The 25,514-nt window shown below is 42.1% G+C and overlaps 1 protein-coding gene across 3 annotated transcripts in view; it reads right to left on the bottom strand.

The window, feature by feature from the left end:
• The window catches only part of MYO16 (myosin XVI), a 623,763-nt gene that overhangs the window by 286,864 nt on the left and 311,385 nt on the right, over positions 1-25,514 (bottom strand). For all 3 annotated transcript variants that reach the window (XM_030568459.1, XM_030568449.1, XM_030568467.1), the window contains exons 8-9: positions 20,434-20,509; positions 14,568-14,721 (exon numbers count right to left, since the gene is read on the bottom strand). In XM_030568459.1, the coding sequence (XP_030424319.1) occupies positions 14,568-14,721; positions 20,434-20,509 (230 nt within the window). The remainder of the gene's footprint in view (positions 1-14,567; positions 14,722-20,433; positions 20,510-25,514) is intronic.

Here is a 25,514-nt window from a genome sequence, read left to right as displayed (position 1 = left end):
TGTGATATTAAAACGTTAGTAAATAATAAAAGTGCCTTGTTTATAGTGACAAATAACTTCAGTGCTCACCAACAGAAATAACACATTACATTTTATTCCAAGACAGTTCTAATTCAAGGTATAACCTTTTAAGGATTTTCCAGAGGCCATATTTTGAAAGAGCTTTTATTTTTCAGAAAGCAATGCTCCTAGTGCTGATGGTCTCACACTTTTTTTAAGGAATGGTGTGATTAGTAATATCAAAACCTAATTTAAAAATATTATTACATTTTATGCCAACTTCCCTTTCAATGCAACTTTTCCTGTTACCCACAGCTTTCTGCAAGTCCTTTTGGGTTGGGATTTTTAATACTTAGTCTCAGAACAAAAACTAAACTTTTGATGGAAAGTTTGAGCTACATGACCACAGGCATTTTCAAACTAATTTTCTGGTATTTATTAGGAAAAAACAAACAAAACAAAACAAAAAACCCTTGGTTTAATAATATGAATGTTTTCCCAAATTTACAAGTGCTCCCAACATATTCTAATTAGAAGTTGTGCTCAAATATGGTGACCATCATTAAAATCTTCACCTTTGCTATTTGCAAAGTATAAATATTAATATGGTATTCCCTTTGTAAGTGTTCGAAGCTACAGGATCTTTCTGCTGTTACATTCCTTCTTCCTCATCCCATCCCTATCTTAACTTTTGTAGCACACCCAACCATCCCCAGACACAGTATGTGCACTTGTAGCATCATGTTTAAAATTAAAGTGTAAGCTCTTCAAGGCAGAAAGATGAAAAGAAACTGATTTAGGGGTTGCAGATAGAAGCTGGCTATAGCAAACACCTTCAGGCAGCAAAGTGCAAAACTTCTGTCCACTCCGTTCGTGATGAAGTAGGTATATTTTCAGTTTAAGAAGAAAACACCACAATAAATTGTGGAGGGTTCATTACAGTACATTTTTAACGTTAATGACATATAGCACTTTGATAATTCAGTACATATGAGTAGTGAATAAACCGCAGGCTAGGTTCTTAAACAAAAGCTGTGTAAAATATATTGATTTATGCCTGCATGCCACACAAACTGTTTGTATTGAAGAGATTTTTAAAAAGCCTTTAGATAATAAAAGTGCTGGAATATAATTTGTATTTCAACAAGAACATGACATGAATTCCAACCAAGGAAAGACAGAATAACATATCGTATAAACAAAGCTCTTTGATTTAGGTTCAGAAAGCTACTGAGAACATTAAAAGAGATAGGCAACTTAACTAGAAATATGATCTTTCCACCAAACAGTCACTTTTAGTAAAATACCTCTATAAAAATTAATTGCAGGTTAGTCACAAGGTGAAATTCTATGTTAAAAACAGTGCAATTGAAAATCCAATTATAGCACAGTAGAAAGAAGATCTTATGTTAATGCAAGTGTGTGGTTAAGCATGAGAAATCATCTCCAGAATGTAGTGCTCTGCTACCAGATAATTAACCACAAAGGGAGTTATGTGGCTTGAGGCAAAAGTGAAGATGCATACTGGACACAAAGGTCAGTTATCAAGGGTAATCTACTTGAACTAGGTTGGGCTACTGTTACTGGCACACATTACTGGAAAAATCCCAGTGTGCTATACAAACAATAGTCACCTTAATTTTTAACTACATGAGCCATCTGTATATTAGATTAATTTGTTGATTTTTCTTTTTAAAATGTGCTGCAAAATATCACCTGGGTTATGAATTTCTAGCATTTTTACATTGAAAAGATTGTATGTAGAGGGATGTTTTGGAGGCTGACATTCAAAGATATAATAGTGGTTTTACAGTGAGTGTCTAAGTTAGCATAGCTGTTAACTAGGCAGAAAGTTGTCCAGTTAGAAAACTTTCTTTAAACGCAGATACAAATACAGAAACAGACTTTTATATCTTATAACCTCTGTTGGAGAGTACTTCTCACCTGTACAATTTACATCATTCTCATTGCCTGATCAAATTTTGGTTCTTCCAAACTGTTGCAAAATCAAGTAGAATTTGTAAACTCCACAATCCCAATAAATTTAGTTTAAAGAGTTTAAAAGTCTTCACCAGGAAAGCTTTCAAGTCTTAATTACCACTTCTTTTTTTTTAAATGCCAGAGAAATTAAAATACAAACTGTCATATAAATGTAATGTTTGAGTGTTTAAATTACGAATTTAAATGCTCCACCACGAAATTAAAAAAAATAATAATAACCTTCTCATTGCAACATTGACTCAGCCAAATTACAACTGTTGTATTTTGTATTCCTGTGTTGATTAAAAAATGTATTCATTACTGTGCTTAATATTTATACTGTAAAATATATTCCAGAAAACACACATTATGTGCAATATGACTAAGTTAATATTGCTCTAAGAAATATTTCCTGACTTCAGAGTATTTATCCATCATCTAGTCAGTGTGAGTGTTAGGTCTCATCCACATTAGAAAAATTATATCAGTGTAACCAGTGTAACTACATTAGTTAGGGGTATGGGTTTTTACCAATACAGTGTAAGCCCTGATATGGATATAGTTATATCAGGTAAAGGTGCCTTATGCTGGGAAAGTTTATTTCATTTCCTGAACTGGAATAAGTATTACCAATTTACACACTTTTAAACTGGTATAATTGCATCCACACTGGGGAAGGGAGGTTTGCTGCTTTAACTATATACCATTACAGGACACAACCTTAGATAGTTCTTCGAGATGTGAGTGCTCTACTTCAGGTGTATGTGTGTCCCACACACCTCTGATTGGGGATTTTCATTAGCAGTGCCCATTCAGCCCATGCATATGCCCTAGACAGCCTTGTGTCCCACACTGAGGTTATATAGGGCTGTGCAGGCAAACTGCCTCAGTTCCTTCTCCACCGCTAAGTTTCATAAGGAAAATACAAAACAGAGAGGAAGAAGGGAGGGTAGTGGAGCACCCATAGGGACCCATCTCAAAGAACCACAGTTACTGTACAGGGTGAGTAACCTCTTTGTCTTCTCCTGAGAAGTACCTCCAAAAGGAGAAGGGAGCTTCGCAATCGAGTACATAACTGAGAAAAGAACCAAATTGCCAACTGCTGCATCCCATCTAGAGTCACTGATTAGGGCATAGTGCCTGGAAAAGGTATGTATCAAGGACCATGTATCAACTCTGTAGATCTCAGATACTGGAACATTTTGAAGTAACAGACATAGGTGCAGACTGCAACCTCATAAAATGAGCTGACACACCAAGAGGAGGTGGAATGATGGCAGCACTTTAATAAGTAATAATACATCCAGAGATCCATTTCCACAGACTCAAGGCAGAAATAGTAGATCCTTTAGATCTGTCTGCAAATAAAACTGTCTAGAAGAGATTTTTCTGAATGATTTAGTCCAGGGATCAGCAACCTTTGGCATGCGGCTGGCCAAGGTAGCCCCCCTGGCGGGCCGGGCCAGTTCGTTTACCTGCTGCGTCTACAGGTTCAGCCGATTGCAAATCCCACTGGCTGCGGTTCACTGCTCCAGGCCAATGGGGGCTGCGGGTAGTGGCGAGGGCCAAGGGATGTGCTGGCTGCCGCTTCCTGACGCGCCCATTGGCCTGGAGCAGCAAACCATGGCAAATTGGAGCTGTGATAAGCTGAACCTGCGGACATGGCAGGTAAACAAACTGGCCCAGGCAAGGTAAACAAATTGGCCCGGCCTGCCAGGGGGCTCACCCTAGGGAGCTGTGTGCCAAAGGTTGCCAATCCCTGATTTAATCCTATCTTGGTAGAAAGCTAACACCCTCCTAACATCTAGAGTGTCAAAATCAGCCTCAAAAACTGAATAATATGGTTCTGGAAATAAAGCTGGTAGATAAATAATCTGATTCAGATGAAATTCAGAGAATACTTTAGGAAGGAATCTGGGGCATATGGAATTCTTGTCCTTGTAGAAATAAGGGTCTGCCATTAAGACCTCAATATCATCCACTAAAAAGGCTGTCTTCATAGACAAGTTCAATAATGAACATGTTGCCACTGGTTCAAAGAGAGGTTTCATGATTTTTTACGAACTAAATGGAGGTCCCAAACTGGAGTGGGGACTTTAGCCTGTTGAAAAAGCTTTTTCAGACCTTTCATGAATGTTTTAGTTGTAGGATGAGCAAACAGTGGGAATCCATAAATTGTGGGATGAAAAGCTGTTAAAGCAACTAAATGAATCTTGAGGTAATTAATTCACACCACCATTTTCTTTAAATGCAGCAGAACCAGTGGAAGTGGGGCACATTCGTCAGCAACTTTCTGGAGCTGACAGCAGTGACTAAATATTCTCCATTTCTGAAGGCAAATATTTCTTGTAGACTTTTTCCTACCAGTTAGTAATATTTGCTGTACTCTGCAGAAAAGACTGACTCTAACCCAACAAACGACTGAGGAGCCACGTCTTGAGGTGGAGAGTTCTCATATTGAGATGCAACAGTTGACTGGTGCCCTGTAAGAGGAGTTGAGGAATGATTGGAGGATTTTTCGCTAGACAGAGAGCTAGGTAAAATAGGTAAGGAAACTATGTCTGCCTTGACCATGTCGGGACTATTAAGATAACTCTGGCTTTGTCCTGTCTGATCTTGTTCTATACCCGGAGAATAAGAGGTGTAGGAGGAAATGCTTCTCCACCCAAAGGAGGAGGAATGCATCCCTCAATGATCTGCAGCCTAAGCCTCCAGAACAGAACAGGTGGCATTCTTTGTTTGTAACTGTGGTGAAGAGGTCCACTTCTGGGAACTCCCAATATGCTGATAAGAAACTGGGAGTCCAACTCCCATTTGTAGTCTTGCTGAGACCATCTGCTGTGATGTTTTGCTTGCCAGAGAGATTCTTTGCCAAAATTCATAATGCCTTATCCACCAGTTCCATAACTGTATTGCATTGGTGTGGGCAGAGAGCAGATCAGACACTTTCCTGCTGGTCAGTGTAAAACATGCAGGCCACATTGCTGTCATGATTTTGATAGACTTGTCTCTAATGAGAGGCATAAAATGAAGGCAAGAATTTCTGGCTGTCTTAGGCTCCAACAGGTTGATGGGGGGTGGGTCGGTTCTTGGGGCAATCATATTCCCTGCGCTATATGGTCCATATGCACCCTATCCCAACAGAGATACATTTCTAGGTACGGTTACTATTGGCACCAGCTGGAGGAAGGGAACTCCTGCACCTATATTGTGATCATTCTTCCACCAATCTAAGGAGTGTTTCACCTGTTGGGGAATTGACATCCATTTATCTAAGCCTGTGGTCTACAAACTTTTGCAATAGCACCCCTCTCTTACCCGGTCTGTGCCCCTCCCCGCTTCGGAAGCTGGGGTGGGGTGGGGGAATGAGTGGGACAGGATGGGGGAGCGGGAATCATGCTTTGAGGATGGGGGTGAATGGGACAGGGAGTGGGAGAGTGAGTTATGCTGGGGCAGGACGGGGGAGCCACTGGTACCTTTCTTGCTGGAGCTGTCCCTGACTGCTCCTCCAGTCTCCAGCTGCTGCTCTCCCCACCCACACCCTCAGTGGCGAAGACCAGTTATGGCAGGTAACCAGACTTTTAATGTCTGATCAGGCACTGCCAGGTTGCCTTTCCAACCAGACTTTCCAGTTGAAAACCAGGCACCTGGCAGCCCTAAGTCTGGGCTTGGGGCCACATCTGGGAGCTGCAGCAGGAGGGGAGCTGTGGCTGTGGCTGGGCCACAGTGGAACTGGGGGCAGAGTGGGGCTGGGTGGCACTCCCTCCCTGCCCCCCAGAAGGAGGGGTTTCCAGTCAGTGAAGGCCCCCCCTTTCCTGAGAGGCAGTAGTTAGATCAATGGAAGAATTCTTCTGTCATCCTAGTGCTGTCTACACAGGGACTTATGAAGGCTTAACTATGTCCTTTCAGGGGTGTGGATTTTTCACACTCTTGACAGACACAGTGAAACCAACCTAATTTTCTAGTGCAGATCATACTGTAATAAGAGCTCATGAGAAGGGTCCCTGAAGAGGAAATGGGGAAGGGCAATGAGAAGGAGGGAGGAAGGAAAAGTGGATGGTGTAGAGACCATTGTTATTGCTTGTAGCTCCACTTCAGCCAATGTGATACATTCTCAAGCTTGTTGGAAATGGGAGAGACAGTTGCCAAACAGAGGGAGATGGGCAAGTAATTGCAGCTAACAGTCTAGAGAAAGGGGAGGGTTCAAATTGTTGACCATCTTGTCAAAACTGATGTTTTTAAGAAGAAGTCTGCAGTGTCAGATGGATTAAAGCAGTGGCTCTCAACCTTTCCAGACTACTGTATCCCTTTCAAGAGTCTAATTTGTCTTGTGTTCCACCAAGTTTCACCTCATTTAAAAACTTACAAAATGAGACCTAAAAATACACAGCCACACTATTAGTGAAAAATTGCTTACTTTATAATTTTCACCATATAATTATAAAATAAATCAATTGGAATATAAATGTTGTACTTACATTTCAGGATATAACATGTAGAGTAGTATAAATAAGTCATTGTCTGAATGAAATTTTAGTTTGTACTGACTTTTCTAGTGCTTTTTATGTAGCCTGTTGTAAAACTAGGCTAACAGATAGAATGGAAGACCATTGAGTACCCTCAGGACAACTTGTACACCTGATTGAGTACCATTGGGTTAAAGGATCTCTTTCTCTGGAACCTCTGCCTCTTTCTTGGAGGTTCCAAAGGTCTCTTCAACCCAGAGAAGTGCAGTGGGCAACATCTTTGGGCCATTTGCTATCTACTGAATTTTCTTTTGTTCCCAGGGGTGTAGATGCCCAACAAATGCAATGTAGCTCCAGAGTCTTGCAGTGTGTGGAGCAATTCATTGGTATTCTCCACAAACAACTTCAGTCCATAGAATGGGAGATCCTATTCTATTCTGGACTTCTCTGGGGAAACCATATACATGGAGCCAGGAGGCCCTATCCATCACCCCTGCTGTGGAGATAGAACAAGCCATGGTAGCATCTAAGGACACTAGTAACTGTCCCTCAGCAATAATAGCTTGGAACTATTTCCTTTGGTCTGGAGAAATGTGTTGATAAAAACACTGTTTGCTCTTTCAGCTATGGGATCTCTCTAACCCCTGAATACAGGAGGAACCCTTAGCCTCCACTGTACCATGCTTTAAGTGGAATCTACCAAAGCTATTGACCTGTTTGGACAGCAAGGTCTTTTCAAGGCAGACTCCTTAAGAGGGGAATTATAGCTCCCCTCTTGGAACCTTTAGAGGAGGCCTCTGAAGCATTTGCTTTCTGGGGCATGCTGAACTGAGATAAAAGTGGCAGAGACTGATGTAAAGATAAGGGCTCTCTTGACCTGACTCCAAAGCAGCTCCATCATTAACAGTCACAGCTTGCTTCCCCAGTTCTGTCTTGCCCTCGACTTGAGGGATAAACAGAAATTACATTTCTGTGGGATGCATGACTCTGCTAAACAGTGAAGGTGCTTAGAGTGTCCATCATTGACTGGGATGGCCTTGCAGCATGAGAGGCAGTTTAAAATCCACTGAACTGGGCATATCCCTCTCAGGTAAAGAGGGCTCCCCTGAGGGAGGAAATAACAAACAATCCTCCAAATAAAAGTCAACTAATTAATTAACTAACTGAAAAAATGAAACTAATTTAAACTAAACTAAGGCAAACTGAAGTCACCAAAGGCAAAGAAGCCAAGGCACACTCAATAAGGAGACGCTAAGCTATGTCTCAGTCCGAGGTGGTTGAGAAGGATCTGAGAGTGGTTCACCACACGGCCCTATATAGCCTTGGTGCGGATGTGAGGCTGTCTAGGGTACATGTGCAGGGCAAATGTGCACTGCTAATGAAAATCTCTGATCAAAGGCACATGGGGCATACACACACTGGAAGTGCAGCATCAGTAGGGACACTATTTGGATTTCTTCTTAAGAGAACTTCATGCCTAAGATTTTTATATTTTTAGTAAAATGATACCAAGTATTATAATGCTATCTTTTGCCTTTTAGCTATAGCAAGCAAGGATAAATATTTATCATATAAAAGTCTGACATACAATATGAAATCATCTTTTTAATTGGGTTATGCTCCACCATTCTCTTGCAGTTTATTCATGAGTGATAATGCTTTATCAGAACAATGAAAAAAAACTCAGATCAGATGGTAACACAAACAGTAAAGGTACATCACAAACACATTTTGTAGATCCTGAAATACTTGAGGTTGCTGATACAATCTGAATATGTGGAGAAGGAAAGAGCACTTACATATAATCATTATTGGCATTTCTTGTAATTTAGCTTCCTAATCTATCTCTTGTAAATCAGATATGTTAAAACTACTCAATGGAAGAACAAGAAAAGAAACATATTCCAGTATGGGAATTATTGCTTCACAATCCCAGGAATTTAGCCAGCTGAACCAAATGATTGCTCATTAAAATCATGTCTGCTTGGTAATCTAGCATAATACAAACACATTGACAACAAAACTTTTCTCTTTAATTGAAGAGTACATATTGACCATCAATTCATCTGTTCATGCTGTTCTGGACAAAATCAATGCTGTAATTGAAACCCAAATTGGACAAATTAAATTTGGTTGCTAGAGCAGAGACAATTGACAATAGGTTTCTAACATTGACTACTTTTTTAATATTGTTTAAAATATGACTTTAACAGCTCAATTCAAGTACACAATCTTCACCTGTTACAATGGAAGAACTATCTATATGTTACAGTTACAAAATATTGTTTCAGTTTACTCTTACAGACAGCTCATCTGAATCATACTACAGTAAAACTCAGTAGGGTGCAGAACTGAGCATACAACAAAAGCAGGAAGGGAAAGATAAAGTTCACCCACCATTTGCTGTGGCCATGGTCTTGATTAAAGGAACAATTGCCAGATTATTATTACTTGTATTGTGGCAGCACTGAGGATATATCTACACAACATGTTTGGCTTGAGCCAGCCAACTCAGGCTCACAGGACTGTGGGGCTGTTTCATTGCTATGTAGACTTTTTGGCTCCAGGTGGAGACTGAGCTCTGAGACTCTCCCATCCCTCCGGATCCCAGAGCCCCACGGCTTGAGCCTCGCAAGACTGAATCAGCTGGCATGGTCCAGCCATGGATTTTTCTTTTTTGTGCAGACATGCTCTGAGAGGCCTCAATCATAGATCAAGGCTCCACAGTACTAGGTGCTGTACAAATGGATTCCCTCCAGAGCCAAGATCTGCTCAGCATGCAAGAATGGAGGGGAGCAGAGGGGAGCGGATATAAGAGCCAGTTACACCTCCCTGATTATGATGGCACATACATGCAGGTCTTGGATTTAGCATAGGTTAGGGCAATGGTGGACAACCAGCAGCCTGGTTCGCCATTCCCAGCCAATGGGAGCTGCAGGAAGTGGTGTGGGACACAGGGATTCCTGTGGATGTTCAATGTCAGCAAACTGTCTCATGGCCCACCAGCAGATTACCCTGACAGGCCATGTGTGGCCTGCGGGCCACAGGTTGTCCACCACTGGGTTAGGGCAATCTGGGATCTTCTGTAATTTTTGCCATTTGACAACGGTCTCTTAAGGGACTGTACAGGAGATGTGGGGAAAGGACTGTGCAGTGCTCTAAGTATGCCAAGGCTAAGTGGGTCATGGTCCAGATATGCTGATTCTGTGCCTGCTGAGGGATATCCCACAGCAGGGGAATTCTCAGCTAGCCAGTTCCAGGTGCTTTCCTGCCTCTTTATGCTGCAGTAGAGAATGTGACACAATTTGTATTTGTAATGCCTGTTCTAATCCTGTAAGCTTCTACCACATCAACCAAACTATGGTATCTGGGAACTTATAAGCATCTTATAAGCATCATCCAAGTTATCTGGTCATTGAATGTTGTGAGAGAACATAGGACAAACAAAAGTGTGATGTGCCCTGCCCCTTCTGGGGTTTGTTTCATTATATTTTTGTTTAGATAAATGTAATTATCCTCATGGCTCCTGCTACTGTGACTTGCCTTTTGTCAAAAGATGGATTTTGCACTGAAGGAAACAATCTAGAGCAGTTTTCAGAGTGGTAGCCATGTTATACCTTAGAGACTAACAAATTTATTTGAGCATAAGCTTTCATGGGCTAAACCCACTTCATCGGATGCATGCAGTGGAAAATACAGTAGGAAGACATATATACACAGAGGACATGAAAAAATGGATGTTGCGATACTAACTATAATGAGAGTAATCAGTTAAGGTGGGCTATTATTAGCAGGAGAAGAAAAAACTTTTGTAGTGATAATCAGGATGGCCCATTTCCAACAGTTGACAAGAAGGTGTGAGTAACACTAGGGGAAAAATAGCCTGGGGAAATAGATTTTACTTGTGTAATGACCTATTCACTCCCAGTCTTTATTCAAGCCTAATTTAATGGTGTCAAGTTTGCAAATTAATTCCAATTCTGCAGTTTCTCATTGGAGTTTGTTTCTGAAGATTTTTTTTTGGAGTTTTGCGACTTTGAGATCTGTAATCGAATGACTAGAGAGGTTGAAGTGTTCTCTGACTGGCTTTTTAATGTTATAATTCTTGATGTCTGATTTGTGTCCATTTATTCTTTTGAGTAGAGACTGACCGGTTTGGCCAATGTACATGGCAGAGGAGCAGTGTTTCTTAACAACCAGCCCGTGGACTGGTGCCGGTTCCAGAGATTTCCCTGACACAGTTTAGAAAGGCTGCAAACCAGTCCTTGACATCATAAAGTTTGAGAAACACTTGTTTAGAGCACTGTCAAAACTCTTCTGGTTGGGTATTACACACCCTATGTCACAATACCAAAAAGGACCAACCTTCTGCTCCTGTGAATTATTACTAGATCTGCCCAGAGTGAGCCTCTGAGGGCAAGCATAGATCAATAGAAAGGAGGAAAGAGAATGTAAAGTCAGGCAGTTTCATCTTCCACAGATGGTTCATCTTCAGAATCAGTTATTTAAATTTTTCAATGAATTTTTACAGGTATTTCTGGATTAAGGTCACATTCCACATGTTGACAAGAAGGTGTGAGTAACAGTAGGGGAAAGCTTATGCTCCAATACATCTGTTAGTCTACAAGGTGCCACAGGACTCTTTGTTGCTTTTTACAGATCCAAACTAACATGGCTACCCCTCTGATATGATTTCACAATAGTTATTTTAATTATCATCATATAAATGTTAACCATTGGAAATTTCTTAGTGAGTCACTCTCTACCTCTACATTTTAGGAAGCAAATGATGAGGAGAGCAGATTGCACAGCCTCTGTGCTGTGTCCCAACCATGTCCTTCAAATGTTGATAGCTCTGGAAGGCAGAGTGCAATCTGTGACACAAAATTCCAGAGTACAGGAAATCTGAAATTAATGCATAATCTAATGATCAAGCATAACAAAAAAGCCATTAGGAGAATAAAGAATGGAAGTCTGGTCAAGGGACAGGAAGAGTCCAAGTCAATGTGCTACAGCTAAACTTCAGCTTCTAGTTAGACTGTTTTTAAAAGTGCACATAGCCAGAAAAACTCAGCTCATAGGCATGCATCTAGGTAGAGGAGGTGACTTCAGAACTTAGCAATATACCTTCTTGTGCATGCACAGAATCACAATGTTTAACTTTTTTCCTAAGGCATCCCTCTCCTGCAATTTAGCATATTGTGCACTCCTTGCTCAAGACTACATATGTAACAATTTCCAAATTTTTGAATGTGTCAAGTTTTAAAATTCAGCTATTGTTCAGTTTCAGAGAATCAAAAATATTATTGGCTGCATTTGGAGATCCTTTGGTAACCATAGGAGTCATTTGGAAAACCAACTAGCAAACAACATGCTTTTTGAAATAAAGAAGTAGGTTTAAAGGTAAGGTTGCCCTCAGGCAACTCCATTTTGCTGTTTTTGATAATGGCACATCACATAAAACTGCAGCATACAGGTTGAAAATTGTTTGATAAAAAATGATTGGTATGTATATAACTTTCACTTCAGTTCTGTGTTTAATCAGGATGACAAAAGAAAAAATAATCACTGTTACAATAATGATGTTATTAATGTTTTCACTGAAAACAAAAAAAGGCTATCTTAAATTCAAGAGTTTGTAATGTAAAACCAATGTTTGACACTTTGAAGTTGAACTACTTTATTATTTGAAGATTGTTAAGATTACTTACTCATTGAGGACAATGCAAGTTTTATGTAAGATGATTTGCTTATTCAAACTATCTTCACCATGAATATTAGATTGCATTAACATTCATTCCAAAAAAACAAGACTGTCTGGCATCCAGCTACACTAGTGACTGCTACAGACACATTCCCACACTAGAATAAGCACTCCAGATCTACCATGTACTAAATATAGAATATTTCCTAAATGTGACTGTGTAACATGGAACCTTGAATTTACAGAGTTAACCATTTCTTGGCTCTTGTTGCTCCTTCCTGATTCTTTATATAGTCTGTAAACTCTTTATAGAAAGTAAATTGTAACTGCTACTAAACATCAGTGACAATATATACATAAGCCTTTATTTATTTTATTATTATTTGTATAAATGTTTTAGTTGTTTTATGAAGAAAAAATAAAACGATCATACAAACCCCGAGAAAAAAGAGTCCTGCTAGCAACCAGAAATAATCTTACACTTTTATTTATAAATGATCTGCATCTTTTAAAAACTCCATACATTACAGTGTCTGGAAATTAGCAATATTAAGGGACTGAGCCTGTTGCTAGCTATATAAACCCCCTCACACCCACCCAATTTACACCACCTTTCTCAAAGTTGAGGTTGCCCCCTTCTAAGGCCTTGCTTACACTAAAGGGAAAAGTCGATCTTAGCTAAGCAATTTGAGTTACGTGAATAGTGTAACTCAAATCGACGTAGCTTAGATCTACTTAACAGGGGCTTCACAATATGTGACATCGATGGGAGATGCTCTCCTGTTGACTCCCCTTACTCTTCTCGATCAGTAGAGTACAGGAGTTGACAGGAGAGTGATCAGCAGTTGATTTAGTAGGTCTTCACTAGACCCACTAAATTGACCACCAATGCATTGATCGCCACAGTGTAGATCCTCCAGTAAATGTAGATGAGCCCAAAGATTTGCAAGAATACATACAAAGATCAAAATCCAATTTTTTGTCAAGAGAGAGAATTGAATATGGGTTCCACATAGTCACTCTGCGTTCATTCTGTGGAACGCTACCATTCTCTCCACCTCACACCAGAATTACCATATGTGGTACAATTCAGACTACAAATTGTAACTGCCTGAATCTGTCTTCACTTTTGTCCATAGGTGGTTTTATTATTCTTATTCTAAGGAGATGACCCTGCTCCTACTGAAGTCAATGGTAGTTTTACCAATTCATTCTCATCTACCTTAAGGGGAGCATGACTGAGTCTGTTAGAGGGCTTATTCCTGCACCCTCTCACTTCCCTGGTCCTTCTCGCATGAACAGAGAGCAATAATACCCAAATTCCGAAGATGCAAATAATGTGATGTTTGCTGAGGTGAACTTCCAGCAAGCAATTATTGCAATTTCCTTCCACAGTGTCCCCCTTCCCAGCTCTGACACCACAGAGCCTTGCCTGTGTCCCTGTTCCCATTCCCTGTTCCCATTCCCACTTTAGCAAAACATGATTTCAATTTACCACCCCTACCCCTTACTTCCTGATTGACTGCAGACTATATAATAAAACTTGAGTTCTGCTTAGCTGTACCTTAACCAATCATTTTACTGAAATTTAACTAACCAATCCTAACATTTTATAATATGATTATCTAACCAATTAAATTCCACTACCTTAATTAGTTTACACTCATCAAAATTAATTGTACAGCAGACAGAAACAATCACAGAACCCAACAAAGATTATACAGACAAACAGTAGGGACATGGGGACTACAGTGATAGAACAACAAAGAAATCAGGATTTCACATCCCAGCTATTGATAAAAGAGCTTAAGTCTTCTAGGCTCTTCCCTTTCTCTGGAGGTGATAGATTGGATCACTTTTTTAACAGCCCAGAACTACCTTATTTCACTGTGATTGGTGAGGACATGACCATTCACTTCCCAGCTCATGGCTGCCTCTAGTGTTTAGCCAAAGGCCTTAGTCTAAGAACAAGGCTTTGGACTATCATAGTGAGAGAAGGCCTATAAACAGGCAGACCGATTTTGATTCTTGTTTTGTACCTCTGTAACTACCTAAGTGATTATAAGAATACACCTACATTCTTAAAGTATAGGCCTTTGCAGACAAGCCTGAATATTTATATCCTAACAGAGTCTAAAGTGGTACCCCACAGTAATTCTGCTAAAATAACCCAGGAATTTTTACTGACCAACATAACAATACATTATGTTCTTCTTACCGTACTTCATAGCCTATATTGATGCACAAAATTAAAGCAAACTTAGTAGAGATGGGGGACCAAAACCAGAGAAACATAAAGCAACTTTCTAAAATGAGGAACCCAATTAGCCCATTGGTTGTGCATACAATCTACAGGAAAATCTTGCCCCAACATTTTAGCACTTTAATAGTACACTCTTAATAAAAAAAAAACTTACAGTTTATTGGAAAGTGCAGGCAGATCTTGGATGATCTCTTCATATGTCTCTTCTTGTGATAAAGCAGAAACAGATAAAGGGTCTTTCATTTTTTCCTCCCATACAGTTTCAGCCTTCAGCAGCATTTCCTCAATAAATTCAGAAGCTGCAATATCTAGACAGTGGCATAACAAGATTATCAGTCACAAGAAAGTAGAACAGCAAAACCCTACTTGACTCAAAACTCCAGATCAGATTAAGATTTAACAAAGGTTAATATCAACATTTTGTCAAAAAGACACGCACTGCTCCTGATCTTTATCACAAAATAGTGCTCCAGGTTATTGATAAAAAAATAATATATGATGCCTTCTGTATGAAATTACATCATAATTGTTTACAGTACTTCAAAGCCAGTCTCATTCTACCAGGAGCTAAACTATTCAATATTATGTAAACTACAGGAAGATAAAAATATTGAATTACACAACAGAAGAATTAGAGCGATGGGTTGGGTGCGGTAATATCTTTTATTGGACCAACCTCTGTCAGTGAAAGAGACGAACTTTCGAACTACACAGAGAAAGATATTACCTCACCCATCTTTCCTCTCTAATATCCTGGGACCAACATGACAACATAAACACTGCAAACAATAATCAAACCATGTTTCTGAACAAAAGAGAGTACTGAAAGCTCTTGGTATTTCCCCCCACACCCACACACACAAATGAGTCTGACACCTAAAATTGTATACTGATTTGCACAAATTGAAGTGCTGAAAGCACCTTTTTTTTTGGTGCTATGTGGATATTCTGAGTTAAGGTTTAAGTTTTCAAATGGCTTATGTTCACTCATTGCAACCTTTCCTCAGAAGGTAAGGCATTGCACTTCCACAGAAGGATTTTTCATAATAATGCTTTGTTTCATGTACTACACATTTCTTTGGTTGCTCATCTTTTCCAGTGTATTTGCCTTCTTCACCTTTAATATTTTATTTATAAGTAAGACTAAGATTTTGTCATGCATATTTTTAGTAAAAGTCACGGATAGATCACAGACAAATAAAACATCATGGAAACCTGTGACCTATCTGTGACTTTTACTAAAAATATACATAACAAAATGCAAGCTGAAGGTCCTCACTCCACCGGTGGGAGGCCCAGCTCCGAGCTGCGAGTCCTCCACTGCCTGTGACTCAGAGGCTGGGAGCTTGAGGTGTCCCACTGGCTGCCCGTGAGGGCTGGCAGCTCCAGGTGTCTCCCCACTGCCTGCAATGACTGGGAGATGCAGGATCTCCCCCAACAGGGGCTGTGTCATGGTATAATTCCCCTCTCTGAACCTTAGCATCCAAAAGATGGGGTACCAGCATGAATTCCTCTAAGCTCAATTACCAGCTTAGTACTTGTAGCGCTACCATCAACAAGGAATTCCAGTGCCTGGTACACTCTGGTCCCCCCAAAACCTTGCCTGGGGACCCCCAAGACCCAGTCCCTCTGGATCTTAACACAAGGAAAGCAAACCCTTTCCCTCACCGTTGCCTCTCCCAGGCTTCCCCTCCCTGGGTTACCCTGGAAGATCACTGTGATTCAACTCCTTGAATCTCAAAACAGAGAGGAAAATTCACCTTCCCCCCCCTCCTTCTCTCTCCCTCTTCCAGACTCTCCCTGAGAGAGAAAGTAATCCTAACACAGAGAGAAAATTAACCTTTCTCTCCCCCTTCCCTCCTTTCTCCCCACCAATTCCCTGGTGGATCCAGGCCCAGTCCCCTGCAGTCTGACCAGAATAAAAAAAAACAATCAGGTTCTTAAACAAGAAAAGCTTTTAATTAAAGAAAAAACAGTAAAAATTATCTTTGTAACTTTAAGATGGAATATGTTACAGGGTCTTTCAGCTATAGACACTGGGAATACCCTCCCAGCTTAAGTATACAAGTACAAATTAAAATCCGTTCAGCAAAATACACATTTGAACTCCTTCCAGCCAAATACACATTTGCAAATAAAGAAAACAAACATAAGCCTAACTCTCCTTATCTACCTAGTACTTACTATTCTGGACATATAAAAACCTGTATCAGAGAGATTGGAGAGAAACCTGGTTGCATGTCTGGTCCCTCTGAGCCCCCAGAGTGAACAACAACCAAACACTAACAGCACACACAAAAACTTCCCTCCCTCAAGATTTGAAAGTATCCTGTCCTCTGATTGGTCCTCTGGTCAGGTGACAGCCAGGCTCACTGAACTTGTTAACCCTTTACAGGCAAAAGAGACATGAAGTACTCCTGTTCTACTAACCCTTACTTATCTGTTTATGACAGGCTGGGAGCTGCAGAGCACCCCCTGCCACCCACAGCGGCTTAGAGCTCCCAGGGCCTAGCTGCCTGAAGTTCTCAGGCAGCAGGGAACCCTGCAGCTTCCAGACGCCATGGGCTGAAGTCACAAAGATCTCTGGAAGTCACAGAATCTGTGACTTCTACGACCTCCATGACAAAATTGTTGCCTTATTTATAAGGTGAATTATGCTGAGGATACTACTTCTCCTAGCCTGCCAATAAGACTCCAGTTTTTTACAGTACTAGACTTCCATTTTCTCTTTCTATATTCTACATACAACCCAATTTCAAAATCATTTATTTCCTCGCTTCTACTCTGAGGAAATTTCCTTCTGAGACAATGACAGTGCTGTTCTTTGAGTCTGGTGGGTTAGAGAAGTGCCTCAAAGCAGCAATACTATGGAGCAGGGTGAACTGCTTTTGCAACATTATTAAACATCCGGAGTTCATTTAGCAGCTGCTGCTGTGCCACCGTATATGAAGAGCAACAGTAGCATGCGGCCAGGTACTCTGGAGGAGCAATGGGCTGGTTGGTGGGTGGAGGAAGAAGTAACAAGGAAGGCCTGCAGAGGAGGGGTAGAGGCAGTTTTTGTAGGGGCAGCCATCTGTGCAAAAAGAAAGGGTTGTAGTACACTGGCAAACAGGCTACCCTTTGATAACTGAGTTGATCATGATATCTTGATCAGGGCTAACGTGTTATGCCTGTCAATCCAGAGCATCTCTGAAAATCATGGAGATGAGCATCCAACATTGTAGCATCTAACTCTGGCTATGGGGATGTAGAGGAAGACAGGAACCACCAAAACCAAGTCTCCATAGGAATAAGAAAATCAAATATATGCTAAAAAAATACTTAAAGTTATAAAGAAGACATTTTATGAATGGATTTTTTTTTTATTATATTCTCCGGTTTTTTGGATGACTTTCCATAAGAGAAGGCACAATTTATACAAAATATACAAGAAATGCTATTATTTTAAAATACATGTAAGCAGAGTCTGAATGAGCTCTCCCCAACATCTAGTGATGAGCTGTGGAAGAGCACTTCAGGAGCTGATCTTGTTTGCATGGGTACACCTACCCTGCCTACGTGCTCAGCATGATGGAACTGCTTGCCCAAATGATCATTTTTGGCTAGTGTTGGATCCCCAGTCTTCTTGTTATTGGGGAAGGAGTAATAATAAAAATAATAATAAAAAAATATATGGAGAAATACCTATCTCATAGAACTGGAAGGTACCCTGAAAGGTCATTGAGTCCAGCCCCCTGCCTTCACTAGCAGGACCAAGTACCGACTTTTTGCCCCAGATCCCTAAGTAGCCACCTCACAGATTGAACTCACAAACCCTGAGTTTAGCAAGCCAATGCTCAAACCACTGAGCTATCCCTCCTCTCTAAAAATAAAAAAAGTGTTGTTATTCTTGTTGTATGATCAAGGGAAGCACAACTACTTAGCGTATCCTGACTGAGAGACTCACCCTCAATTAAACGGAACTTGCTAGGCAGGGGACATTGATATCAAAGCCCAGTGAGTTGAGAGTGGGTGGGGACAGGTACTTGTACTTGGTGGTGTGAGCCCTGCTTAAGAGTCTTAGAAACCATTTGACTCCTCATCTCTCCACTGTGTAATAAAAGAACTAAATTAGACTCAACTTAGAGTCTTCTTACAAACTGCAGAGCTGAAATCACTGATACCTAGGTCTAAGTGTTAAATGTGCTTTGGGACAGTGTTTCTGATGCAAGAGACTGCCTTGTGTGTACCAGCAGCAAAGCTCCCCCACTAACAGCTGAACTCACTTAGAGCTGTGTTAAGTGGTGGGACCTGAAGACATCTCAGTAATTGGCTGGCAGAGCGGCCAGTAGAGAGGAAAGGTAATCAGGCAGCCAGTAGAGAGGGCCAAAGCGGAGCCCCACAGAGAGGTGCAGCAATCGGCCAGTAGCGTGGCTGGCAGACAGGTGTAGCAATCAGCCAGCAGGGAAGAAGGTGGAGAGGTGCTACAAGCGAGTTCCCAGGCAACAGAGCGAGTAAGGTGCCACCTTACCCCCCTCCACCCAGGGTGGGAGGTAAACTCTGCAGATGCACCTCTGAACTCTGCGTCTGCACTGACCAAGGACAACAACTGTGAGTGGGATGCAGAGAAGGGACGGGCACATTAAAGGGACTTTTGGTTGCTGGACATAAGAACCTGAGGGAAAACAACATTACCCAACTTATTTTTGGGGTGGGTCTTTTACTCATGGTTTATGTATATGAACCCTGTTTGCAGTGTTTTCCCAAATTAATGCCGAGTTATTTCCCTCCTTTAACTATTTTTTTTTTGCTACACTCAGACTCTGTGCTTACAAGAGAGAAAGCATTGCCTCTTAGAGGCACCAGGGGGTAGTGTGTAATTGTGTGTAATTGTCCCAGGTCACTGGGTAGGGGCTTGAGCCGGTTTTGTGTTGTATTGTTGAAAAAGAAGCCCTAAATACTGAACCAGGCCCTTGTTCCTGCCAAATCTTCCTGGCAGAAGGGTTACATACATACTCTTGAATAAATCATCACTGTGACAAAGTTCCTCCTCTACCTTGGTGGGTCCTGCGCTTATTGGCGGATTTGCTCACCTCAGTGATCTCACCCACAGTCTGGGTCACCTCCTCCTGTGTCTGATCAGGAATTGGGAGGTTTGGGGTGAATCTGGGCCCGCCCTCTACTCCGGGTTCCATCCCAGGGCTCTGTGGATTGCAGCTGTCTATAGTGCCTCCTGTAACAGCTGCATGACAGCTACAACTCCCTGGGCTACTTCCCCATGGCCTCCTTCAAACACCTTCTTTATCCTCACTACAGGACCTCCTGGTGTCTGATAATGCTTGTATTCCTCAGTCCTCCAGCAGCATACCCTCACTCTCTCACTCTCACTCTCAACTCCTTGCGCCTCTTGCTCCCAGCTCCTCACACGTGCACCTCACTGACTAACTGGGAGGCTTTTAAGTAGTTCCAGCCAGCCCTTGATTGGCTTCAGGTGTCCCAATCAATGTAGCTATCTCCACTGCCTTTTAGAAGGATCTTAATTGGCCCCACGTGTCTTGATTAACCTGGGGCAACTGCCATTTGGTTATCATGGTACCAGGGATGTATTTAGCCTGGGGCTAAAATACCTGTTCCTTACTACTTTACTGTAGCCATCTGGCCTTGCCCCATCACATCACCTATTCTATAACTTTAAGAAGGTCTTTTAAGGCATTGGTCCTTGCATAATGCCACAGCTTCAGAACCCAAAGGTGAGAGGTGAAAAGCACCCCAACTACAACAATATCTTGTGAACACATAACCTCTCAGACCTTGAGTCAGTCTCTTTGAAATTACATGATCTGTTCTTGTGGTGGAATTATGCAGTAAAATTCCTTTTGACGCATTCACATGCCTCCATACAAAACAACTTACTCTTTGCCTGGTGGGCTAAGACAACAGTATACAGATGATGAGTGAAGGATAGCACCATTTGCTGAGGAAAAAATAAATTACTATCACATTTATTAGCACATAAATAACATTAATGGATCATCACCCACCTGAGGGCTTTTCATCACTGTAGCTGAGAAGACTGGGGTTTGCCTGATGCATCAACAGCAGTTTCACAAGGTTTGTCTAGAAAAGGAAAAAAAATATTTTTGAAGTAACAAAAGTATGATGTGAATATCACAGTTACAATTCAATTTAAAAGGTCTCTTTAGTCAGTACTTCCATACCATGGGAAGCCATATAGTGATATGGTCCACCTGCTCCAACTAACCTTAGCTGTTTCTAAACTAATAGGTGCACACAATGTACAATTCTTCCACAAGCCTAGGATTTCTTCTTCAAGTTTCAGTGTATCCCAGGCATACATACACTCTGCAAATGCAGAGGTAATTCCCATCAGCAATGACAGATTAACATCTCCCACCTGCCATGGCCTGGATCCCAAACATTCCACACATTTAACCAAGAGCTTGTCAACACAAGGGTGTTAAAACAGATGAAATTGGGGAAGCTCTTGTGGCAGTCACTGGAATAAAGCCCTTTTTGTGGACATTGCCAGGCATATGTTTGAGAGAGGCACCAACCAGGATATTGACCAGTGCCAGATAACAAGCAAGGAGCTCAGGAGTAAATACATTAAATGAGGGACAAAAGGAGGCAATCTGGCACCATGTGACCTGTCTGTTTCATGATGAGCTGGACAAGATCCTACACAATTATAGCACAACTCATCCAAGACAGTATGTGGAGCCTGCTGGCTGCATTCTCCCTCACATCAGGGAAGACTGGCAAATCCCACCAGAGGATGAGCAGGAAGATGCTGGAAAGGAGCAGTCCCTTGAAATCTAGGATCCTTTTGGGATCCAGGACCCTGACGCTGTCCATCTGGAAAGCCAGCTTCTGTTATACCTTGCTGCAATGTTTCCTGATTCCTATCCTGTATCAACTGAGCCTGAGTCCAGCCAGAAACTCAGGTCGGGGTCAAAGAGGCAGATTCTCTTGTAGGGAACTTTGCCATGTAAATACATTTTTTTTTTACAATTTATTATTTATTATTACTATGCTATATTGCCTTTCTACCTTCTATACCAGGTGCCCCATGGCCACAACCATTTTAGATGATCTTCTGAGTTTCCAGTCCCCACTTGCCTCCCTCCATCCAATGGCCCATGCTGCTCATTCAGCCTCCCAGTACATGTTTCTAAAATGAGGGCTGTTTTGTCCAGTCAATTTGCCTCTGTTTCATGCTAATGCCACAACTATCAACAGCTTTCTGGACTGTGGCATGGAGAGCACTTGCCCATCTGCCTATTTTCCTTTCTTCTTTCCTTGTCTGTCCTGCCCAGTGAACAAACCACATGCTCCAGTGCCATTCACCAGCCCAAAATGGCAGCTGGCATACAGCGCAACTGCAGCCTCTACCCTACCCCACATCCAGCGGCACATTTAAACAATGAAAAAAACACACAGTGGTTAGAGGAAAATACATTTGGCTAGTGTTCATAAGTAACATGTGCTAGACATAGACATTGAGTGTTCGGTAAAGATACCAATTACAAACAGTACTTTTCCCTGCTGAGTTTAAAATGCCCTGTAACACATATTCTATCTGGCAATCATTGCAGGACTCAAATTTTTTTTTTTCTGCATTTTCTACATCTCTGCAGGAGAAATAAAGCAGAACTTAAGCCTGAGGAATTGTTCGATTTTGGTTTGCCCATTATAGGGCAGGGATCGGCAACCTTTGGCACACAGCCCATCAGGGAAAGCCGCTGGTGAGCCAGGATGGTTTGTTTACCTGCAGCATCTGCAGCTTCGGCCAATAGCAGCTCCCACTGGCCACAGGTCGCCGTTCCAGGCCAATGGGGGCTGTGGGAAGAGTGGCCAGCACATCCCTCAGCTTGCACCACTTCCCACAGTCCCCATTAGCCTGGAATGATGAACTGCGGCCAGTGGGAGATGCGATCGGTTGAACCTGCAGACGCTGCAGGTAAACAAACTGTTCCGGGCCACCAGTGGCTTTCCCTGATCGGCTGCATGCTAAAGATTGCCGATCCCTGGTCTATCCCAACCTCCTCCCCTGCCTTCACAGATTAGCAATAGGATGTAGCTACACATGTTCAATCATAAGACTAAAAATACAAACAATAGGCATTCCAGACAATATTCTCCCAGGTGTTAGCATTCTCTAAGAGATGCCTTGCTGGCTGATCGAATTGCCTCAGCCTCTCCACTATTGTTAAAGGTTTTCCTCCTTGGTCTCACAAATACTGTGCAGAACGCTGCATGTAGCTATAATGGTCGGGCTGTTTTTTTTTTTCTGTTTTCAAACAATCCCTAAGCCATGCCACCTGCCTTTCAAACAGTCAGATGCACACTCTACAACCATGAGGCAACTACATCGGTGATGGTTAAAATGTTCCTTTCTTCTGTTCCAGCGGCCTGGTACAGCTTCATTAATCATGGCATCAGAGGATAAGCTGGGACCCCCAGAATAACAGACCAAACTCTGAATCCTTAATGTCCATAGTGGTCCTGGGGGCAAATGGTTCTTTTTCCATTAATTTATATAGAACTGAGTTCCAAAAGATTGTCAGATGGACCCTTCCAGACCACCGCAGCAGGGTTACAGACAAAAAAGCAGGTGGTCTGGAAGGATCCATCTGATGATCTTTTGGAACGCAATACTGTTTAAGCAGCAAAGAATCCTGTGGAGCCTTATAGACTAACAGACGTTTTGGAGCATGAGCTTTCATGGGTGAATACCCACTTCCTCAGATGCATGTAGTGGAAATTTCCAGGGGCAGGTATATATATATGCAAGCAAGCTAGAGATAATGAGGTTAGTTCAATCAGGGAGGATGAGGCCCTGTTCTAGCAGCTGAGATGTGAAAACCAAGGGAGGAGAAACTGGTTTTGTAGTTGGCAAGCCATTCACAGTCTTTGTTTAATCCTGAGCTGATGGTGTCAAATTTGCAGATGAACTGAAGCTCAGCAGTTTCTCTCTGAAGTCTGGTCCTGAAGTTTTTTTGCTGCAGAATGGCCACCTTAAGGTCTGCTATAGTGTGGCCAGGGAGGTTGAAGTGTTCTCCTACAGGTTTTTGTATATTGCCATTCCTAATATCTGATTTGTGTCCATTTACCTTTTTCCGTAGAGACTGTCCAGTTTGGCCGATGTACATAGCAGAGGGGCATTGCTGGCATATGATGGCATAAATTACATTGGTGGACGTGCAGGTGAATGAACCTGTGATGGTGTGGCTGATCGGGTTAGGTCCTGTGATGGTGTCGCTGGTGTAGATATGTGGGCAGAGTCAGCATCGAGGTTTGTTGCATGGATTGGTTCCTGAGCTAGAGTTCCTATGGTGCGGTGTGCAGTTACTGGTGAGAATATGTTTCAGGTTGGCAGGTTGTCTGTGGGGGAGGACTGGCCTGCCACCCAAGGCCTGTGAAAGTGTGGGATCATTGTCCAGGATGGGTTGTAGATCCCTGATGATGCGTTGGAGGGGTTTTAGCTGGGGACTGTATGTGATGGCCAATGGAGTCCTGTTGGTTTCTTTCTTGGGTTTGTCTTGCAGTAGGAGGCTTCTGGGTACACGTCTGGCTCTGTAGATCTGTTTCCTTATTTCCTCGTGTGGGTATTGTAGTTTTGAATATGCTTGGTGGAGATTTTGTAGGTGTTGGTCTCTGTCTGAGGGGTTAGAGCAGATGCGGTTGTACCTCAGTGCTTGGCTGTAGACAATGGATTGTGTGATGTGCCCGAGATGGAAGCTGGAGGCATGAAGTTAGGCATAGCGGTCAGTAGGTTTTCGGTATAGGGTGGTGTTAATGTGACTATCACTTATTTGCATCGTGGTGTCTAGGAAGTGGACCTCCTGTGTAGATTGGTCTAGGCTGAGGTTCGTGGTGGGGTGGAAGCTGTTGAAATCGTGGTGGAATTTTTCCAGAGTCTCCTTCCCATGGGTCCAGATGATGAAGATGTCATCAATGTAGCATAGGTAGAGAAAGAGCATGAGTGGACGAGAGTTGAGGAAGCATTATTCCAGGTCGACCATAAAAATATTGGCATATTGTGGGGCCATGTGTGTGCCCATAGCGGTGCCACTGATCTGGAGATATATATTGTCATCAAATTTGAAATAGTTGTATCTGAGAATAAAGGCACAGAGCTCAGCAGCCAGTTGTGCTGTGGCATCATCAGGGATACTGTTCCTGACAGCTTGTATTCTATCTGTGTGTGGGATGTTTGTGTAGAGAGCCTCTACATCCATGGTGGCTAGGATGGTGTTTTCTGGAAGGTCACCAATGCATTGTAGTTTCCGCAGGAAATCAGTGGTGTCACGGAGGTAGCTGGGAGTGCTGGTGGCATAGGGTCTGAGTAGAGAGTCCACATATCCAGACAGTCCTTCAGCGAAAGTGCCAATGCCTGAGATTATGGGACGTCCAGGATTTCCGGGTTTGTGGATCTTGGGTAGTAGATAGAATAACCCTGGTAGGGGTTCTAAGGGTATGTTGATTTGTTCCGGTGTTAGTGTAGGGAATGTCCTGAGTAGATGGTGCAGTTTCTTAGGACCAGACTTCAGGACCAGACTTCAGAGAGAAACTGCTGAGCTTCAGTTCATCTGCAAATTTGACACCATCAGCTCAGGATTAAACAAAGACAGTGAATGGCTTGCCAACTACAAAACCAGTTTCTCCTCCCTTGGTTTTCACACCTCAACTGCTAGAACAGGGCCTTATCCTCCCTGACTGAACTAACCTCATTATCTCTAGCTTGCTTGCATATATATACCTGCCCCTGGAAATTTCCACTACATGCATCTGACGAAGTGGGTATTCACCCACGAAAGCTCATGCTCCAAAACGTCTATTAGTCTATAAGGTGCCACAGGATTCTTTGCTGCTTTTACAGATCCAGACTAACACGGCTACCCCTCTGATACTTAATACTATTTAACTGCATTTTTGTCTATAAACCTGCTGTGGTGGTCAACCAAATCTTTGAGCACCAGGGAGAAACACCACTTCCTATTTATAAATTCTGCATCCTGGCAGGTGCAAATTATAGGTATATGGGTTCCATCAACTGCCTCAATACAGTTTGGGACTCCCATGTGTGCAAAGCCATCAA

This window comes from Gopherus evgoodei, chromosome 1, assembly GCF_007399415.2.
Source record: "Gopherus evgoodei ecotype Sinaloan lineage chromosome 1, rGopEvg1_v1.p, whole genome shotgun sequence".
Taxonomy (NCBI): domain Eukaryota; kingdom Metazoa; phylum Chordata; order Testudines; family Testudinidae; genus Gopherus; species Gopherus evgoodei.
This window is presented reverse-complemented; position numbering and strand designations above follow the sequence as displayed.